We start from the raw sequence: 19,051 nt of genomic DNA, 5'->3' as shown, positions 1-19,051 counted from the left end.
CTTCATATACATAAAGATGTGCTGACCCAATACAGGGTACACAAGATCTGTAATTACCATTAGAACATAATTGTCTGACCAAAGTGAAGCTTTCTTTAGGAGTACTATTAATAAGGAAAATCAGGTTAAGCTAATATAATAAAGGCTGCGTTGAGCCAATATTCCCAACTTACTAAAATTCTACTTACTGGAATCTGTTGAAATTTGGGCATCTTTCACTGACCCTTGTGTTAAGCCATCAACATCCTCATCTTCATCTGTGGAAAGAAAAGTTTCGAAGAGACGGTTACCTTTCCATTGCACAAAATAATAGTTGAGTCTTACTTAAAAATAGTTTAATGGAAACAAGACAACAAAAGTCACAGGGGGAGGATACACTACAGCAACGACCACATTTCCTCTTCCAATACTTAGCTTTTTAAAATTAAAATCACTACCACAACATCCCAATGAATGTAGCAGTGTAACACACTGACAATAAGGATTAACATGTAACCACTGTGTGGGTCATAGGCTCAAATTCTCTCAGGGATTGTCTCAATATTACTACTTGCAAATTTAATTCCTTTCTCGGCCTGTCATGTCTGCCTATGAATTAAAAATAGACTTTCTGATAAGTTTTAAACTACGATATTGTAACAGGAATCAGAGTATTAAATGCTGTCCGATCAGATGTATCGATTTAATAAAGATAATTCCAGAACTGAATAGTTGCAAATAACACAAGATTTTGTTTGTCGAGCTCTAGAAGAGGAAAGTTGAGTTGATTTATTACTTAAAACTGGGAGCCAATGTATTAGATGATATTTACAGTTTATATAGTCAAATGTTTAATGCTGACAAAATAATTAAGAGGAAATTACTGACCTGTGATTTTGCTTCTCTGAAGGTATCATCCTGACTGAAATCCCACTCCTGTGTCTCGCTTCTCTAGTGCGAGACGGATGGAACTCCTCTTGACAGATTTGGTTCTCCAAGAGCAGCAGTAGCAAGGTGGAATACAAGCCAGCCCACCATCCTGAGAGATAGACATGTAGCCTCCACACAGTTTAACTGCTGCCCTTGGAAACCTCCAGTCAATTACTGACTGCGTGATTGGCCAAAAAAAAAAAAAAAAAAGGCAGCCAATAAAAAAAAAAAAAGATTAAAAATCTGATTTAAGAAGAGATGAAAAAAAACAAGGCCCCCAAACTCCGCTTCAACAAAGATAAACCTCCAGACTTTGGGGAAAAGTGGGTGAGTGAGTGAGAATCCTGATATAATGATCAGAGGGATAGCCGTGTTAGTCTGGATCTGTAAAAGCAGCAAAGAGTCCTGTGGCACCTTATAGACTAAAAGACGTATAAGGAGCTTCTGTGGGTATTCACCCATGAAAGCTCATGCTCCTATATGTCTGTTAGTCTATAAGGTGCCACAGGACTCTTTGCTGATATAATGAAATCCTCAAAGAAGCAAAATTACAGGTTATTAATTTTCTGTTCTCTAAAACTACCATTTACTAGGATTCTCGCTACTGGCGAGTGAACGACTTGACAGATCTCCCAGTGAAGAGTTATAGTAATGTTTCAACAGGTAGAAAAACAAGTTCCAGTCTATTTAACCCCTCCCTGGTTCCTCCTTCTCTCCTTTCCCTATTTATGTTTATGTAAGTCTTTTCCTATTTTCTTACTGTAACTTGCACCCAAATGTGTTATGTCTTTACCGGAGCGTCTGGTCTTGCAGCTTTGACAAATTGTAAGACTACATAATTCTCTTTGAGATCCCATGAAGCGTGTGGTATTCAGGAACGTATACAAGTTACAAGTCATTTGCCTTTTTGGACTTTCCATTGTTTGGTTTTATTATAAAAATCAATACAAAATGAATCGCCATACCAAAGGCCAATGCCAACAGTGTTACCAGCAATGGTGTTTTGGAGATTATGGTTTTTAAATAAAGGAGGGATCCGACATTTGCCCGTCACCACCACAAGTAACAACAGTAGCATCCTGCACGATGAATTAGAACCAAAATTCAATAAACTGTATACCTTGATACAGGACAACTCCGAAGAAACAAAACAGAGAGCTTAGACTTTCTCCCTTAGAAAGCAACAGAGGGTCCTGTGGCACCTTTTAAGACTAACAGAAGTATTGGGAGCATAAGCTTTCGTGGGTAAGAACCTCACTTCTTCAGATGCAAGTAATGGAAATCTCCAGAGGCAGGTATAAATCAGGTATAAATCCCTTAGAAAGGAATTCTGAAACATGGAGACCCTAACACAGAATTCCTTCTGGACTCCAAGCAAAACCGCGTTGTGAAAGCACCGAGAGTGCAACGAGCCTGCCTTAGGTATGTCTGGGATGGAAATATCCTTTGCTGTGATCAAGCCTTGACAGGCCACATCACAGCCAGGCAAAAAGCAAACCGTTAGACATGGCTGCTTATCAAGTCGGTGCAAAATGAAAAAGCGTGATGGTCTTTCTAAGGCATTAGTCAGCTCTAGTTAAAGACCTAAGGACATCTGAACTTCAAGCATTTAGAGAGGATGGGCATTCAGGCATGGGAAACAGACTGAGGGAGATCAGGGTCATTAAGGTGGAACTTGATCACCACTAGAGAGGCGCCTCAAATGAGTTTGTAGCGCCAGCTTATCCTTTGGAGATTTGGTATAGACAGGAAGGAACGCTTGCAGGGCCTGAAGCCCACTCACTCAGATACAGTCCCTACCACCACTGAAGTGGCCGTTCACGTAAGGAATTAAAACTCCTAGGAATCAGGTGGTTCAAAGACTAGCTTTCCAGCCTGAAAAGGAACAAGAGGGATGGAAGGAGCGAGCATCCCGACGGTCACCAACAACAGCCTGCAAATACCACTCTCCCCTGGAGGAAAAGAGGTGGGAACAGTTCCCTGTGCCCACCATCTGCCACAGCCCCTACCCCGGTCTGTCCTCAAGTCCAGTGGGAGCAGAGCTGGCATCTATAGCCCGTGCCCCGGGGCCTGCCACCCACGCCAAGGGAAATGAGCAGGAAGGCTCTGCACTGTCAACAAGGACTTGCACAGGATTTTATGTAATGTTTAGGCAATTTAATATCTACCTTTGTATACCAGACTGCGTTGGCAGGTATGTTCCTACCAGGGGCCAGGCAGTGGGCTCCGGAGCTGGGATGCACTGCGACACCATGGTCTCAAATGACGATCTGAGACCAGAGACTCATCCTGAGGGGACCAGTTTTTACCCTGTAAAACTGTGTTGAAAACCACTCTTGCCTGAGCCGATATGGTGCTGTTATGATAACTGAAATTCCGTCACTCCCGGGCTTTGAACAGACCTTGATACAAGAGGTGTCAGTGGAAAAACATATAGCACCATCCTCCGTCAGCAAAGGGGGAAGGTACCTTTTAGTAGTAGTAATAAAAGACTGGTAGATCCTGGTTTAGGTCGGACGTGAGGCAACTCATCTCCAGCATCCCTCACTGGAGGAAGGGGTAATCCGATCTGCCACGCCCCAATCCAGAAGACATTCAGAAGGATGCGACACAGATCAACTCAAGCTGACTGTGATCATGTGGGCCTTCCTTGCTAGGTGTATGATGATGAGGAATAACTTGTGAGAAAATGCCCACTCCGGCCTCCCGAAGGCTTTCCCAATACACAGATTGCCCATTTGACTCAGGAATACTAGGTCTCTGACAATCCTTAGCAGATTTATGACTGACCTTATCAGAGTAACTGGTGAATGACAATTGCTGGAGAGACCAAATTCCCTTGGTGTAGAGTTCCATTGTGTGAGCTCCCTAGACTAGGCAGGAGATAGCCATGGCCACTATAAGTTAGGGAGGTGGTGTTTGGAATTCCTCATTGCAAACTGTCCCTGGACAGCCACCAAGTCAGACTTGCCCAGAGGTTCTCCGTTACTCAGGGGCAGTGTAAAAAGTCCCTGTATTGCTTGTGCGTCCTCTGGTGTCTCAGCTCCAGAGAAGTTAAACTCAATGTGGAGATGTGCTACAGGTGTTGGCCAGGAGAGCCAGAATTTGCAACATGGGGTGAGTTGCTGCCCCCTGATTCTGACCATTGCCCCCCATCAGACAGGTGACGTATCGCGCCCAAACCCCTGGCGGGAAGGCTGGACATGAGCTGGGTAGCAGGGCTTGTACACATTCCAATGGTCAGTCCGGGACGAGTTGGGGTTTTGGGTGAGTTACCACAAACTCTGGTGACTCCCACACTCCAGTGGTGACACACGCTGATCTGACACCCAACTGAATGAGGTCCTCCATCATCAACCAACCGAATGGAGGAACACCTCACTGCCAGCCTGGCAGAGTGGCCCCAACTATTCCCAAGCATTTAATGACCATCCTTCCCTGAAGGCTAAACAAGGAACTAGCAGAATAGCTCCCCTGTAACAAAACAGACACCACCAGTCCTTGAGAAGTGCCCATAATATGCACACAAGCCTTAGAAAGAGCCACAGCAAATAGCCAGGCCCCCCTTCTCTAGGGAAGGCAGCTCCCAGAGGGACCATCTTGAATTTTTCTTTGACCAAATAAGCAGCTCCCAGCCTCCTCAGTCAGGAAGGTCCTGACCAGCTACTGTGTCTGTACGCACCCGGGATCCTTTCACAAGCCCTTGGTGCTCGCTGACAGGGAGCGTGGGACCAATCCATGGCTGGTGTTGATGCAGAGGGCTCTGCTCGGTGGGGTTCTGAGTTGCCTCAAAAGCCAGCTTCCAAAGCAAATTCCTTAGCCTTCCTGGGAGAAGGGATCTGAAAAGTGAGTTAAAGGTCCAAAAGCACAGAGTGACAACCCGCTCCTTGGCACTCAGCAATGACCCTTCCACCTGCTCCCCAAACACGTTACCTCCAGTGGAGGGTCGGACCTGGGAGTTGTGCTCGCAGGATGGAGAGCGCCAAGACAATGCACTGAGCCCCAAACACTGACAGGAAACCCAAGAGTTCAGAGAAAAACAGGGGCCGACGCGCTGAACAAAGCGTTTCTGGCAAAAGCCCTCCCATGGCCATCGTTCCGGAGAGCCAGGCCTGACTCTACTGGAAAGGTTTCCTGCCGTGCTTCAGAAAGCCTGGGGAGAAGAGCTGAAGCAGCAACGGCAGAAGCCTAGCTCCCTTGCTGACCAGCCAAGAAGAAAGTGTCCGGTAAGGCCCAAGGCAGCTGTTCAGGTTAGCAGGCGGTGCGCAAACAGACGGGGGAGGGCGATTGGCTTGCTCTCGCAACTGCACAACTGTCGCCTCAGTGATCAACAGTCTTTTGAAGCCTGCGGAGCTCTACCAACCTCAGGCTGGGGAGCGAAGACCCAGGAGAGACCCCCCTGGTAGCTGGGTCATATCTCTACAGAAGAGACTTTTCAGAGCCTCACTCTATATCCTTTGTCTACATGGGCTGGAGCTACAAAACATGGATGTGAATTTCAAACACCCCAAAGTTTGTGTTTTGGTTTCACTTATTAGAGAGTTGCAGGAATAATCCATAAAGTCCATATCCAAGTGCAGTTACTACTAACACCTGCCCCCCTCCAAAGGAAAGTGGCTTTCAGGTCTGGTGCTGTGGTGGGGGCCTCACTGTTGGTTGTTGGATGTTCTACTTTCTGTGCTTTGAACATGCAGATTTAATGACATGAAAATGTACCCTGTTAAAATGTATTCAGGCAACTTGAATTTGGGTAATGCAACTTTGTTTAATGAGCATATATAATCCTAAGTATTAAAATGGAGAAAACCTTTGTCTATCACCTAATGTAACGAACCTAGTGACTAGAAGCGGCAATTGTTAACATACTAGTCTTTCACCCATAGAGATCTGGGTTCAAATTTCACCTAAAAATGACCTGCAAATAAAGAACAATGAATATTAAACTTGTGGGGTTTTTATTAAATGATGTATGAAGGCATTCTGAAAGGATGACATCACAAGAGGAAAATTATGGAATACTGAACTAGAGGATTTTTAATCAGACAGTTTTAAAGTCTAGTTTTTGTTAATTCCAATTTAATGACTAACATTTTTGAGAATGGAAGACTTTGTTAAAGATTAAACACTTAACATTATTCATTGTCTGAGACCCTGAACAAGCCCTCCAGCAAAACCAGGGAGGTCCAGAGTAAACATTCCTGATATTTCTAAAATAAACAAGTAGGAAAAAACCATTAAAACCACTCAGTTTTCCAGCATTTTATGTACATCATAAAAAAGCAACAAAGAGTACAAAACCAGTTATTAAAAACCACACATCTGCAGGTCACTTTAAGTCATAAGTGAATCTAGGTTAGATGGTCCTTACCAGTTGTGTTTCACTGCATGGTTTTTGTAATATAGATAAAAGTCCACTAAAAACTAGCTTGTCTCTGCTCAAGAGAGGCTACGATAGCTGGAAAAGTGTAGGTCAGGATTGAGGTCCATTACCAAAGACGCTGGGGTAATATTACAGCATGTGCATATATTACAGATGACTCTAGCTAGCGATAGCTATTAAATACCAAGATACACTCAAAGGTTCAACACCACAACCGTAAACTCACGTCCAACTTCTCAGGAAGCTCTGAAGGAAACAAGTTTCTAACATTTTAACCTCCCAAGACTGGCAAAGTTTGGTGTATTTAGCTTCCCTTTCAGTCTTAACGTACAAAAATAATTTCTAAGTAAAAAAGGTAAGTTTACATTTGGGATGTTTGAAATGTAAAGCACAAAAAGAAAGAGGGCAATGGCATAAGAAAAGGCTTGCTCCTGAAAACTAAAGTAAATAAGGAATACGCACTCTAGGTGGCAGCAAAATGTTATCCTACAAATTAAATCCCTTCCACGTGGAAAGGACAAATGTTTAATTACAAACAGGGAAAGCAAAACATTTACTAACATGAGCTGCTAAATAAAAGTAGCATTTATATCAATGATTGCTTATATCATCAGCATCAGTATCCTAGTTAGTCAAAGACGACTCCGGTCTACAGTTTCCACAATACACACTACAACTGTTAAGTTACTAAATGTATGGGAGGTGGAGGGGAAGACATGTTTGATCGAAAAAGGTGCTTAAAATGCAGTTTCTTTCTCCTCTGCTGTCCCCCCCGTATATGGAGATTTATTTTTCCTATAAATGCAGAAGCAATATACTGCTGCGTCAGCTCTGGAATAATAGAAGCTACAGGCTAAGACATGATTTTGCTCACAAAAAAACTGGTCCGCTCCTTCATAAAAAATGTCCTATGTTTGTAAACATACAATCATGTTATGTGCAAGTTGGAACTAAGCTTTCTTTAGAACATGTTATACAAGAAAACCAAGGTACCTACATATTTATTGTCAAACTCAGTTGAACTGATGCCAAATAGTCAAGCAGAAACAAGAATTCAGCAGGCTCTGTATTTAGAATCCATATCACGGAGCAGAAGTAGCAGCCTTAGCTAGTAACAGATTAATATTACATCCTCAAAAAAGACATACTACATGATCAGCAACCTTAAAAGATTCAGTTCAGTACTGACGTAAAACATAGTAACTCCACATACTCAGCACTCTATTGGATACCATTTTCAGAGTCTTTACCTGGTTCTGTTTGCAGGCTCTCTGATATTCGAAAACAGTGCATTTTGCTGAAATTGCGAGAAACTAACCGCACACAATTCGGCGGAAGAATCATATTCCTTAATCGTCCAAAAGTACATTCTGGTGGTACAATAATGTAGCAAGAAGCATGAGCCTATAAACAGAAACATCATTAAACACTTATACCTCAGACAGTAAACTTGTAAAAAAATTAACTCACTGTAACAAAATAGGCAGTGGCCTTGCAAACCGTGCTGGAACCAATTCATACTTTGTGTAAATTGGTCCATCTCCTGTGCAATGAATGGAGTTGCAGCCACTTACATCAGGTTTGATTTTAACTCACTATATTTTTATTGACGTAACAGTGAGAATTCGTAACATGTGACAACACTTTTTAAAATATTAAAAACATTCTACTGAAATCTAAAGTTTTACATACATTGACATAAAGGAACAATAGTAAGATTGTTTTGCATCGGAACCATTGGATTTTGCATTCTAGTGGTATTCACAAAGTGGGAAAATGATCAAAACATGGACGCTCGTGTTATAATTAATAGGTTACCCTGTCGGAAGTCGGGGCTGCGATTTCCTCCTGGGGTTTTACTTCCATTGACAAATTCAGGAATTGTCCTTTCTGAAGCTTATGTCATCAGCCCAGACCCTTGAGTAAATTTCTGCCTTACATTTATTCTAGACCATCTATTATCCTTGGAATCAGCTAATGGTAAATACATATGACAAACTGATGAACAGAGCCAATAAAAGAAGTTTGCAAAAAAAATTTAAAAAATTAAAGAAAAAATGGTGATCTGTGTTATTTCAGTTATTTGTTTTTTAAAAGTATTTTTGAATATCTAAATAATTCACTCAAAATATACCTGAAACACTGAATAATTGTTAATCCTTAAGATACAGGTAAACTTGCTATTGTAACTTAGTGTGGCAATTCAAAAATACTTTTGTTTTTAATTATTAAATATGTTTTTCACTTCCTATCGCCTAACGATTTGCGTGTTATTTCTAGGCACTATTTCTGCGTTTCACCCCCTAGGTGACTAATGATGGATGCAGTGACCCCTATTCTACACAGTAGGTTGTATATCAGTTTTAAGTCTGTAACCAGGTTTGGTTCTCTTCTGGATGAGAGGATACTTTTGTTGCATGGGAATCAAACATTAGCAGTACAAAGGGATGACCACAAAATCAAATACACGTTAAGAAATGTTGGGAACAATCTCCAGGGTTCAACAACATTCCATGCTGAAAGGGAACACGAGCAGGTTAGAAGGGGGGATTCTATGTAATCAGCATAAATCTGTGTTTCTTTTTACAATTCACATCAATAATACAAGGACTAACTGGTAATATACTGAATGGGTGAGAACCACAAGACAAGAAATGGAATAGCAGCCATGCACTGAATGAAGAAGCATCAGTTAACTATGCAGTGTTTGTACCCCCAAAGAATCCCGTTAAGACACAGCATTAAGAATTTCTTAATTTTATCCGCTTATTTTAAAATACCTCCACTTTGGAAAAAAAAGGAAACAAACCCCAAACTTACTTTCGCTCTGACTTATCGAGTGTCGTCCAACAAATTCACGGCCAGTTTTAAATACATCAAATTAACCAGGCTTTAATTTCCACAGACATGCCCAATACTGTTTACATACCAGAATGCCACACCACTCACACCTCATGCCAGACAGCACCTCCGACGAGCCACAGGTTTTCTTGCAGACCTCACAGCGAGCACTGGACGAGAGATTTCCCTCCCTCCAGTGATGATGGTATGTGTCCTGAGAAAATGGATCAATCGATTGTATTATACCGAATGGCAAATACAACCGTGTCCCTACATTATTAATTTAAAATTAACCCTAACGGCTTTAGGAAAAACATCACAGAACGTTGTGCATATTTCATGTAATTCATATATAAAATATGTAATTATTTTCCTATTGAAATATGGAGTAAGCAAGTTTGCAGCAGGCCATTAAAATCCCACAGAAAATCTAGGATAAAGAAGTCTCACTGTCCCATTTTCCTGAGCATTGTAATGTTTAGTTCTGTAATAAATACATCAACTTAAGGAAAAATATTTGGCACTTACATAGCACTTTCCATCCTCACAGCTCATTACAAATCTTAGTTCTCCAAATATTCAGAGAGATTAGAATTAGCACTTTACAGTTTAAAAAATTGAGGAGCAAACGTTAAACATTTTGCCTGAGACATAAAAAGCAGCCAGCCTGAGGAATGGGTTTAGAGATCTCAAATGTGTGGCTTCTATAGTAACTCTCTGCGTCCTTGGGGTGTGTCACATTGCTCAAAAGCTCAAAATGCAGAAAAACCACAGGAAAACAATAAAAGACAAAAACCTCACATCAGCTGGGGGTGAACACTTTTCACAAACTATCACTCTATGTCTGCCCTATCAGTCCGCATCCTCAGAGGAAACCTGCACAATCCTTTCAGAAGATGAGCCTGGGAGCTTAAATTCATAACTTTGCTAGACACTCAATATCATGGCTTGAAAAGAGACAGTGGAGTTATGACTTATTACAACAATCTGTAACGACTAACACACACACACACACACACACACACACACCCATCTTCCTTTCTTCCCCTAACTGCAGGGGTGTTAACAGGCCACTTCACTTGGAATGGTCCCTTGAAATAAGTGTTAACTCTTTATGCTAAACCATCTTCTTTCACCTTGTATTTCGCTATGACACTCTGAGTACATTTCCCAGACCTGAAGAAGAGCTCTGTGTAACCTCGAAAGCTCGTCTCTCTCACCAACAGATGTTGGTCCAATAAAGATATCACCTCCCCCACCTTGTCTCTAATATCCTGAGGCCGACATGGCTACAACACTGCAGACAGAAATATTAATTTTTATTTCATGTTCTATAAACAATCCACAATGTATTATTCTTACACTAAAGCTATACACAGCAAATGACTTTGCATTTGATCTTTGGCACCTATAGCTACTACAGTAACAGACCCTTTCAAAATGCCTAGTCAGTCTTTAGTACGAGAGAGAGACGGCCAAACATTTTTAAAAGTGGTGCTAAAAGCTACGGGACTACTAACACCCCATTTAGGCCTGATTTTCAGAAGTGCTCAGCCTTCAGCAGTCACTGTTACTCCCATGGAAACTGCTGGTTACTCAGCACTTCTGAAAATCAGGCCTCAATATCTACTTAATTACCCGAATTTTCAGCAGCCATCTTTTAAAGTTTTGGCCACAAAATCTAAACTAACTGAAGTACAACAGGGAGAAGTGCAACAGCTATCCAATCAGTTGCCCCTTCCCAAAGAGGACACTACAGTTTAGAAATGATCCCTCAGTACGAAGGGCACATTGTATTTTGATGGTAATTATATTCGTCCTGCCAACAGGCTTGTACTGCTAGCATTACAGTTTCTCTAAAAATGGTTCACATCATGAGAAGCAAAAAAACAAAATACGAGGCAGAAGCAGCCTCGGAGAGAAGAGGGAATTTCCATTTCCCCATCACCAGATTGCTCTTTGGTTTTTTAAATAAAGCCCGAGATTTTCTGAACATCCCTGGGTATGCTCAACTTGAGCTCCACCAAGCATGTCTAAAATTCATCAGTAACAACCGGCTCTCCACTGGACAAATGTCAGTACCACGTTAGAAAACAAAAAGTAGCATCAGTTCACAACAAAATCTAATAATATACAGGATGTATTTTTCTGTTCCTTATATGTAAGGAACATATCTATCAAAACACTATCACTCACACATTAAGCCGCACAACAGAAACTGGAGGAGGATGTTATTGGGGGAGGGGGAAGGATTCAGGTTTGTTTTACATTGAAAGTAACTGATTGTACTTCATACTCTGTTCTAGCCACACAAGTTAACACTCACATGATCCTGATGCCCATCTTGGTGGCACTGACGACAATCGCTGCAAGCAAACGGGAGACAATCTGTATGCACGTGTAGTTCACACACTGAAAGTAAAAAATTAAACAGGAAATGTCTTTAGCACCCAGGTTTGTTTTATTTTCCTATCTCCCCACATAGCATTTCTCATGCTTTTTACTGTTCAGCAAAGACAGGCAAAATGCAAGAAGTTTATCTCTATTATGGTGTGTGTTATTCAATTTACTTTGCATTTAATTGATTCAACTATTATTTAACTGAAAAAAGCAAGTATGTAGGAAGGCAAAGCTAATTTTGCGCTTAAGTGATTTAATTATTTCTTCCAATAAAGTAAGATAAGAACAACAATTGGCTAGTTTACTATAAGGATGTCTATAGTCGGATTCAAAGAAACCAGTCCTCTTCCCTAATATAATCACCTCTCTCACCTTAAACTGGAAATTTTGCTTTAACAAAATGAGAAAGTAGAGTTCAGGAGACCCCCATTAATAGCAAGGGCAACTTTCTCTATTTTCTATAGCTGAAAAATAATGAAGTCCTAAACACAGAAGAGTGGTAGCCAACCACCAAGTCGTAACCCCAAATACTCTGACATGGCAGGGGGACAGGAGGCAGTCAGCTGTAGACATTCCAAAAAACACATCTTCCAAATCCTCCACTCTGCCTGACTCGGAGTCTCAGTAGAGGTCCCTGGGAATGAACAGACATGGAGTCTGACAAAGTGTCCCTCCAAAGCAGGGTGAGTGTAGCGTACTGGGACACTGAACTGTTAATAGCGTTGTATTGCACGCTTGTAACCTGATGCCTAAATAAGGGACAGGCTTCCTCCTTGCCACATCCTTAGCTGGCCTAGGAGCAGACAGTAAACACACACACACACACACCCCGGTAATGGAGTGTGGAGGAGTTTGCACTGCCGCTGCCTCTACAGTATGTTGTACCTGTTCATTGGGAACCAGCGATCCATCATCAGGACCATTACTCCAGCACCTTTAATGACAAGTCTAAAGGACCTGAAGAGTTCATTAGGAGCGTCAAAGAGTTCTTGTAGCACCAAAAGGAAATATTTTTCCATGTGCCTCTGTCTAGCTTGTTAGGTTACCCAGGAAACCTAGATCACCTTTCCACTGAATATACACAAATACCATGTGTGCAATACACAAAGCGAGATTACATTAGACAACCCAGATTCATAAGTGGACTCTAAGAGCCAGGCAGCAGAATTTTACCCAGGGACTAACATCTGAAATCACCCATTTTGCTGTCAGATACTAACTTGGATTCCTTATTTCAACTTGAATATATTCTAGAAGAAAAGGGGCATATCCATCCCAAAAGAGGAGATCTGGTCCAAATCTCTTTGCACTCTATATCCTAGTCTCCATCTTAATGTCAAGAGACAGAAAACCGGAGTGTGGGAGGGGGTTTACAGCCTCCCCTTATGCCAGGTATTTTAGAAGTCAGATATGTCCAGCTGTTAGATTTCCACCAGAAGAAGCCTTACTGTGGCCTATGAAGATTTGGATAAGTTTTCCTTTTGGACCAAAAGTAGGATTTTGATTTCCTAAAGGCTGACCTGAAGCTTCAGCTATAAAGGAGAGGCCACTGGCCCATCAGCAAAATGGAATTCCAAGTCAACAGCTTCAACAAAATGCAACAGAACTTGCATGAACTGCAATGACAAAGTTCTGTAATGACCTCCTTAACAAACACACGTTAACGTAACAAAACGGATAAAAATGCTGGAAGACACACCCCAAACGTAAAATTACACAGGGACAAATGGCCATGAACCTATTTGGAAGAAGAAGAAGAAAAAGAAAAGAAAATTAGCTATGTTGTAAACAGAACTGTTCTTTAAAAGTGAGCATTCTGGGCAGACAGCAACATTTGTCTTTTCAAATAAATCAAGAACATGAATCTCAGGATTCCACCAAGCCTGCAAACCACCTCTTTCTGTAGCATTCAAGGAATCCATTGTTCCAACCACCTCACACAACTCTGAGAAGAATTCCAGGTCTGACACTGGAGGTCAGCCATGCTGACAGCCATTAACAATGACAGTCATGCTTTCTACAAGAATCATCAAGTTACCCATTCTGTAAACTTAATTTTAAAAGTGCTCTATAAGCAGTAAGAAATAAAGTCAATAAGCACATTCTAGCTAATTGTAGTCCTACACATGGCTGTGGATGTAATTCACCATTGCACATAAGCAAAGACCATCTCATGTTTAAATCTACAGGAGAAGCAACATTTTTTTTTCTTTTCTTAAAAGAATCCTTCTGAAAACTGCTATAACAAGGTAGTAAGTATGAGATCCCTAAATAGATTAAGTACTTCCTAACTTGACTCCAAATCTGCCACAAAAATTACTTGGTAAAAAAAGATATTGTGCAGTTCCAAGGTTGTTATTTGTCAACAATTTAAAAAAAAATACACATTTGATAAGGAAAACGTTGACAGTTTTGTAAATTCAACCTGGGCTTAGAGACAAGCTGAGTTCTTTCCATCCACACATCACTACTAGTAATAAAGTTTCTGCAAACCAAATCATGATTTCAGTGAGGTTACACAGGCCTAGCTGATTGGAACATAGCAACAATTCTGTTGTTGGTACACTCGGTAAAGTACGACTGCAGCTCACGCAGCAAAGCTATGTATTATTAACAGGAGTAAAAGCTGGAAACTGCATTGCAGTTGGCAGATATGCCTCCAAATCCTGAAAAGAACAGATTTGTTGAGTAGGAAGGGGACAGTTTAGAGACAGCCACTTTCATAACAGAAACAGTCTTTAAAAAGCAAGATTTAGAAATGACTGGGGAGAACTGTTAATGTCTCAACTTCAGCCCAGGAGCTTAGGGTCAGAACTGAGTAGCCTTTAGGGCTCTTTCATAATGCATATTTTGATTGTTTAGTTTACAACTGAAGGCCAGTAACTGCAGAAAGGTAGAGGAATTGGTCTGTCAAATACAAAGGCAAGTCATCAAATCAAAACTCATCTCAAGCTATAAGTGCCTCTCTAACTGTCAACAATACCATTTCTTTGAACGAGTCAATATGAAGACCATCAAAAGAGAACACAAGTTTTATCACCCAATTAAAAAAAAATCTTTAAAACTAACTTTATAAAGCTTTTTTCTGATCCCTGATGCTGCTTACAAGGGTCTTCAGAATGGGCCCAAGACTATCCAACATGACTCTAGGTTCATCCCTATTCCCTCTTCCCTCCACGTACGCTCCAACCTATTGTCTCTTCAGTTTCTGCTCTCCTGCCATGCATACAGGGGAACACTAGAGCAGGGATAAAGTTTTCAGCAGTGCCTGTCCGACTCCCAGTGACGTTCATTTTTGAAATGGCCATGTCATTCACGGCCATGCGTGAGTTAGGCAGGTTGCCCCAAACAAGTGCCAACGAAGCCTTCAGACCAACATGTATTTGGTTTATGGCATTTTTTACAGAAAGCTACTTCGGAACATTTTTAGAGTAGAATTATTTTTAGTGATACTATTTTCATGTCCCTTCAAGTGCCCTGATCTACAGACAGTTATAGAAAAGTGAGAATATGTTAAAAGCAGTCTAAAATAGCTTTTCTGTCAAAAGTGTTGGCATTTATTTAAGTCCCAGTATCTCATAAGCCTTCAGGGGTAGGTGTTTGGGCTACACACTAACAGAAAGCTCAGAATCACATTTCTCTGAGGGGAGGAGGCTTGCTTTTGGGCCTGTCACTGACCCGCAGCAGCGTCAACAAAAATTCAAGGACCAGGGTAAAATCAGGGGATGGAATCCACATTTGGTGAAGAGATATATGTTTGCATGTATTTTTGTTCCTTGTTTTTACCGTAACTGTTTGAAGGTGCTCGGTAGTTTGCAATGTTAGTTCAGACACAAAGATTATTGGACAGAATGCAAGTGAAGCAGCCCAGAGTACAAATTAAGTCAAGCTTATCTCATAAAGGCAAAAAGAAAGGAATTTATCTCGGGGTTATTAGCAGCATACGTTATATATCTTTAGAAATACACATATATCTATTTTTATGTGACACAACATGACTGTGCATATACACGTTTTAAATTACCTTCACATCGAAATGCAAGGGACTCTAACTGCTTTCTGCACACGGTGCAAAACTTTCTTTTGTAATGTCCCGGAGGTCCAAAACAATGTGCAACTGGAATCTGTCAATGAAAATATACAGGGTACATCTTTAACAATCACTGTCATATCAATAACTATTAAGAAGAATTCTAAGTCATTGAATCTTCCTTTGTATACTATATCCTGCAATACATGACTTTATACTATGTGCACCCACAGAAACAAGGAGGAACACAAATTGAAAACAAATACGCTCGTTTTATTACAAACGCCCAGGCATCTCAAAATGTAAAAAGTGAAACAAGAAAAAAGTGGCACTAATGAGGTTTTATTATTGAAATGGTACCCAAAGGCTCCAATTATTATCAGGGTCCCACGCAGAGACATGGTCCTTGCCCTTAAGAGTATTTGAACAGACAAGACAAACACAAACAAAATACAAGAAAAATGCCAAAAGATGCATATATATCCAGTGAATAATCTTTTTAAAAATGAAAGATTTTCCTCCATCCCACTATGCTCCATGTCTTTTCGCCCATCTCAGTTCCATTGCTAACTGACCAAGGGTGCTCTCTCCACATGGCCCTCCCAAGGTGCAAACTGACCATTACCCCAAAAGAACAACTTAACGTTGCAATGCCTGGACAGCAAGACATAGGGTTACCATATTTAAAAAAATAAAAAAGAGGACACCCCACAGGGCCCTGGCCCTGCCCCTTTCCTACCCCCAGCCCCACCCCAACTCCGCCCCTTCCCTGCCCCAACTCTGCCTATTCCCCGCAACTTCCCCAAAGTCCCCACTCTAACTCCCCCTCCTCCCTCCCAGCCATGCGAAAAGGGCTGCCGGGGCGCTACCGGCTTCACGGTTTGCCAGGCAGCCCCCAGACCCTGCACCCCCGGCCGGCGCTTCCCCAGTGCAGCTGGATCCCGGGAGGGGAAGCGCCCAGCAAACCAGTAGTGCTCGGGCTTCGGGCAGTCCCCATGCCTCTGGCCCCTGCGCCCCCGAGGGGAAGTGCCCGGCCAGTGGCTCAGGGTCCGGAGGCAAGGGGGCTGCCCGAAGCTGGTAGCACTCAGGCAGCTTGGCTCTTAAAGAGCTGAAGAGTCAGGGGAGGAGCACAGGAGTCGCGGGAGGGGAAGTGCCCGGCCAGCGGTATTTTTCATGTTTGGCTTTTTGGCAATTCCCCCCGGATGGGGGTTTGATTACAAAAAGCCGGACATGTCCGGGAAAAAACGGACGTATGGTAACCCTAGCAAGACACCCATGCCAAACTGCCGCAGTCACAGCTTGAACATCCCTTATTACAGCAAGGTGGAAGATGAACAGATTGTGTAAATTACTGTGCTGAATCACAAGGATGGATGTATTAGTATTATTGCGACACTGGAAGCCAATTCTGTGGCTTGGCTCAAAGAGGAATTGCTCAACTTCCCAGTGGACAGTGGTATCTCAAGATTCTGTAGCTATGGACAACACTGACAGGTTTAACAAAACATTTTTAGTGTCGTTATACTCTTCTTATAAAGTAATGCAACAAAAATCTAATTATTTCTCTCACATATCGATGATTGCTGCTAGATCAGAAGTGCAGAGCCAATGGAAAAAAAGCACGGGTGGAATTTCATCTTCCAATACAGTAGGAAAAATGCCTCAACAGTGTTAAACAGTCTTTTAACACTGCATCTTCCTATTCATGACACAGTCTGGATCTAGTAACAATAACTACAGCTAAACCTTGGGACTGAGTCTTTTCTTCAGGTGATACCAAACAAACAACTACAGACAAGAATAAGAACATAAGAACAGCCATACTGGTCAGACCAAAGGTCTGTCTTCCAACAGTGGCCAATGCCAGGTGCCCCAGAAGGAAAGAACAAGTAATCGTTAAGTGATCCATCCCGTCGCCCATTCCAAGCTTCTGACAAACAGATGGTAGGGACACCATCCCTGTCCATCCTGGCTAATAGCCATTGATGGACCTAACCTCCATGAATTTATCTAATTCTTTTTTGAACCCTGTTATAGTCTTGGTCTTCCCAACATCCTGTGGCAAGGAGTTCCATAGGTTGATTGTGCGCTGTGTGAGGACATACTTCCTTTTGTTTGTTTTAAACCTGCCGCCTATTAATTTCATTTGGTGACCCCCTAATTCTTGTGTTATGAGAAGTAGAAAATAACACTTCCTTGTTTACTTTCTCCACACCAATCATGATTTTATAGACCTCTACCAAATCCCTCCTTAGTCGTCTCTTCTCCAAGCTGAAAAGTCCCAGTCTTATTAATCTCTCCTCTCACAGAAGCTATTCCATACCTCTAATCATTGCCCTTTTCTGTACCTTTTCCAATTCCAATACATCTTTTTTGAGATGGGGTGAACACATCTGCACACGGTATTCAAGATGTGAGCATGCCATGGATTTGTATAGAGGCAATATGATATTATCTATCCATTTCCTAAGGATTCCCAACATTCTGTTCGCTTTTTAGACTGCTGCTGCACATTGAGTGGATGTTTTCAGAGAACTCTCCACAATGACTCCAAGATCTCTTTCTTGAGTGGTAACAGCTAATTTAGACCCCATCATTTTATATGTATAGTTGGGATTATGTTTTCCAATGTGCATTACTTTGCATTTATCAACCTTGAATTTCATCTGCCATTTTGTTGCCCAGTCACCCAGTTTTGAGAAATCCCTTTGTAGCTCTTTGCAGTCTGCCTGGTACTTAACTATCTTGAATAGTTTTGTATCATCTGCAAATTTTGCCAACTTTACCCCTTTTTCCAGATCATTTCTGAGTACGTTGAACGGTACTCGTTCCAATACAGACCCTTGAGGGACACCACTATTTATGAATGAAAAATGAAAACACGAAATGGAAAATTTAAAAGGATTCTTATTTATGTATTTAATCCATACTCTGGAGACACTAGTATTTGAAGTAGCATATTCCCGTCTCATTAGGACACTCATACAATAAGCCAGAAGTGCAAATGTCTCTTTTAGACTTTAGAATTCAAATGACTGATGTCACAAAGTTCAGGTATAATTTAGGTTAATTACATTTTAAAATTTCAAATGTACAATTTTATATTACACACAGTGTGCCTCTTGAATTGAGTAATCCACGTACCCTTCATGACAAGCTACGACGTCACATCATTTATCATCATCTATGGCTCCATGACAATTAGCCTTGTCACATTCTGATAAAAAAACTATCTGAAGTACATTTGGAACAACATTTCACTACGACATTGCACAATAAAAATCATTTCCAGTAAAAATGTGTTAACAGCAGCTTTTAGATGATACATGAGATCACACAAATACCACATTTCCATGCTCACTCTAGCAGATCACCCCACAGAATTATTATTAAGCAAGATCTGACTGTTCCTTGAGTATTAGGATTTTCCTGTATTTGTTAGCAACAATCTGAAATTGATCAGAATCACATCATTCCAGTCAGTTTCTAAA

At 41.4% G+C, this 19,051-nt stretch overlaps 1 protein-coding gene across 2 annotated transcripts in view; it reads right to left on the bottom strand.

Moving 5' to 3' along the window:
• DGKQ (diacylglycerol kinase theta) overlaps nucleotides 1–19,051 on the bottom strand; it is a 137,717-nt gene that overhangs the window by 64,584 nt on the left and 54,082 nt on the right. The window contains exons 3-7 of one of the 2 annotated variants that reach the window (XM_054031845.1): nucleotides 15,555–15,654; nucleotides 11,457–11,542; nucleotides 9,219–9,344; nucleotides 7,540–7,693; nucleotides 189–257 (exon numbers count right to left, since the gene is read on the bottom strand). In XM_054031845.1, the coding sequence (XP_053887820.1) occupies nucleotides 189–257; nucleotides 7,540–7,693; nucleotides 9,219–9,344; nucleotides 11,457–11,542; nucleotides 15,555–15,654 (535 nt within the window). The remainder of the gene's footprint in view (nucleotides 1–188; nucleotides 258–7,539; nucleotides 7,694–9,218; nucleotides 9,345–11,456; nucleotides 11,543–15,554; nucleotides 15,655–19,051) is intronic. The other variant, XM_054031847.1, reaches the window with a different exon arrangement.

Source organism: Malaclemys terrapin, chromosome 6 (genome assembly GCF_027887155.1).
Source record: "Malaclemys terrapin pileata isolate rMalTer1 chromosome 6, rMalTer1.hap1, whole genome shotgun sequence".
NCBI classification, from domain to species: Eukaryota; Metazoa; Chordata; order Testudines; family Emydidae; genus Malaclemys; species Malaclemys terrapin.
Note: the sequence above shows the minus strand (reverse complement) of the source record. Positions and strands in the feature narration are given on the sequence as shown.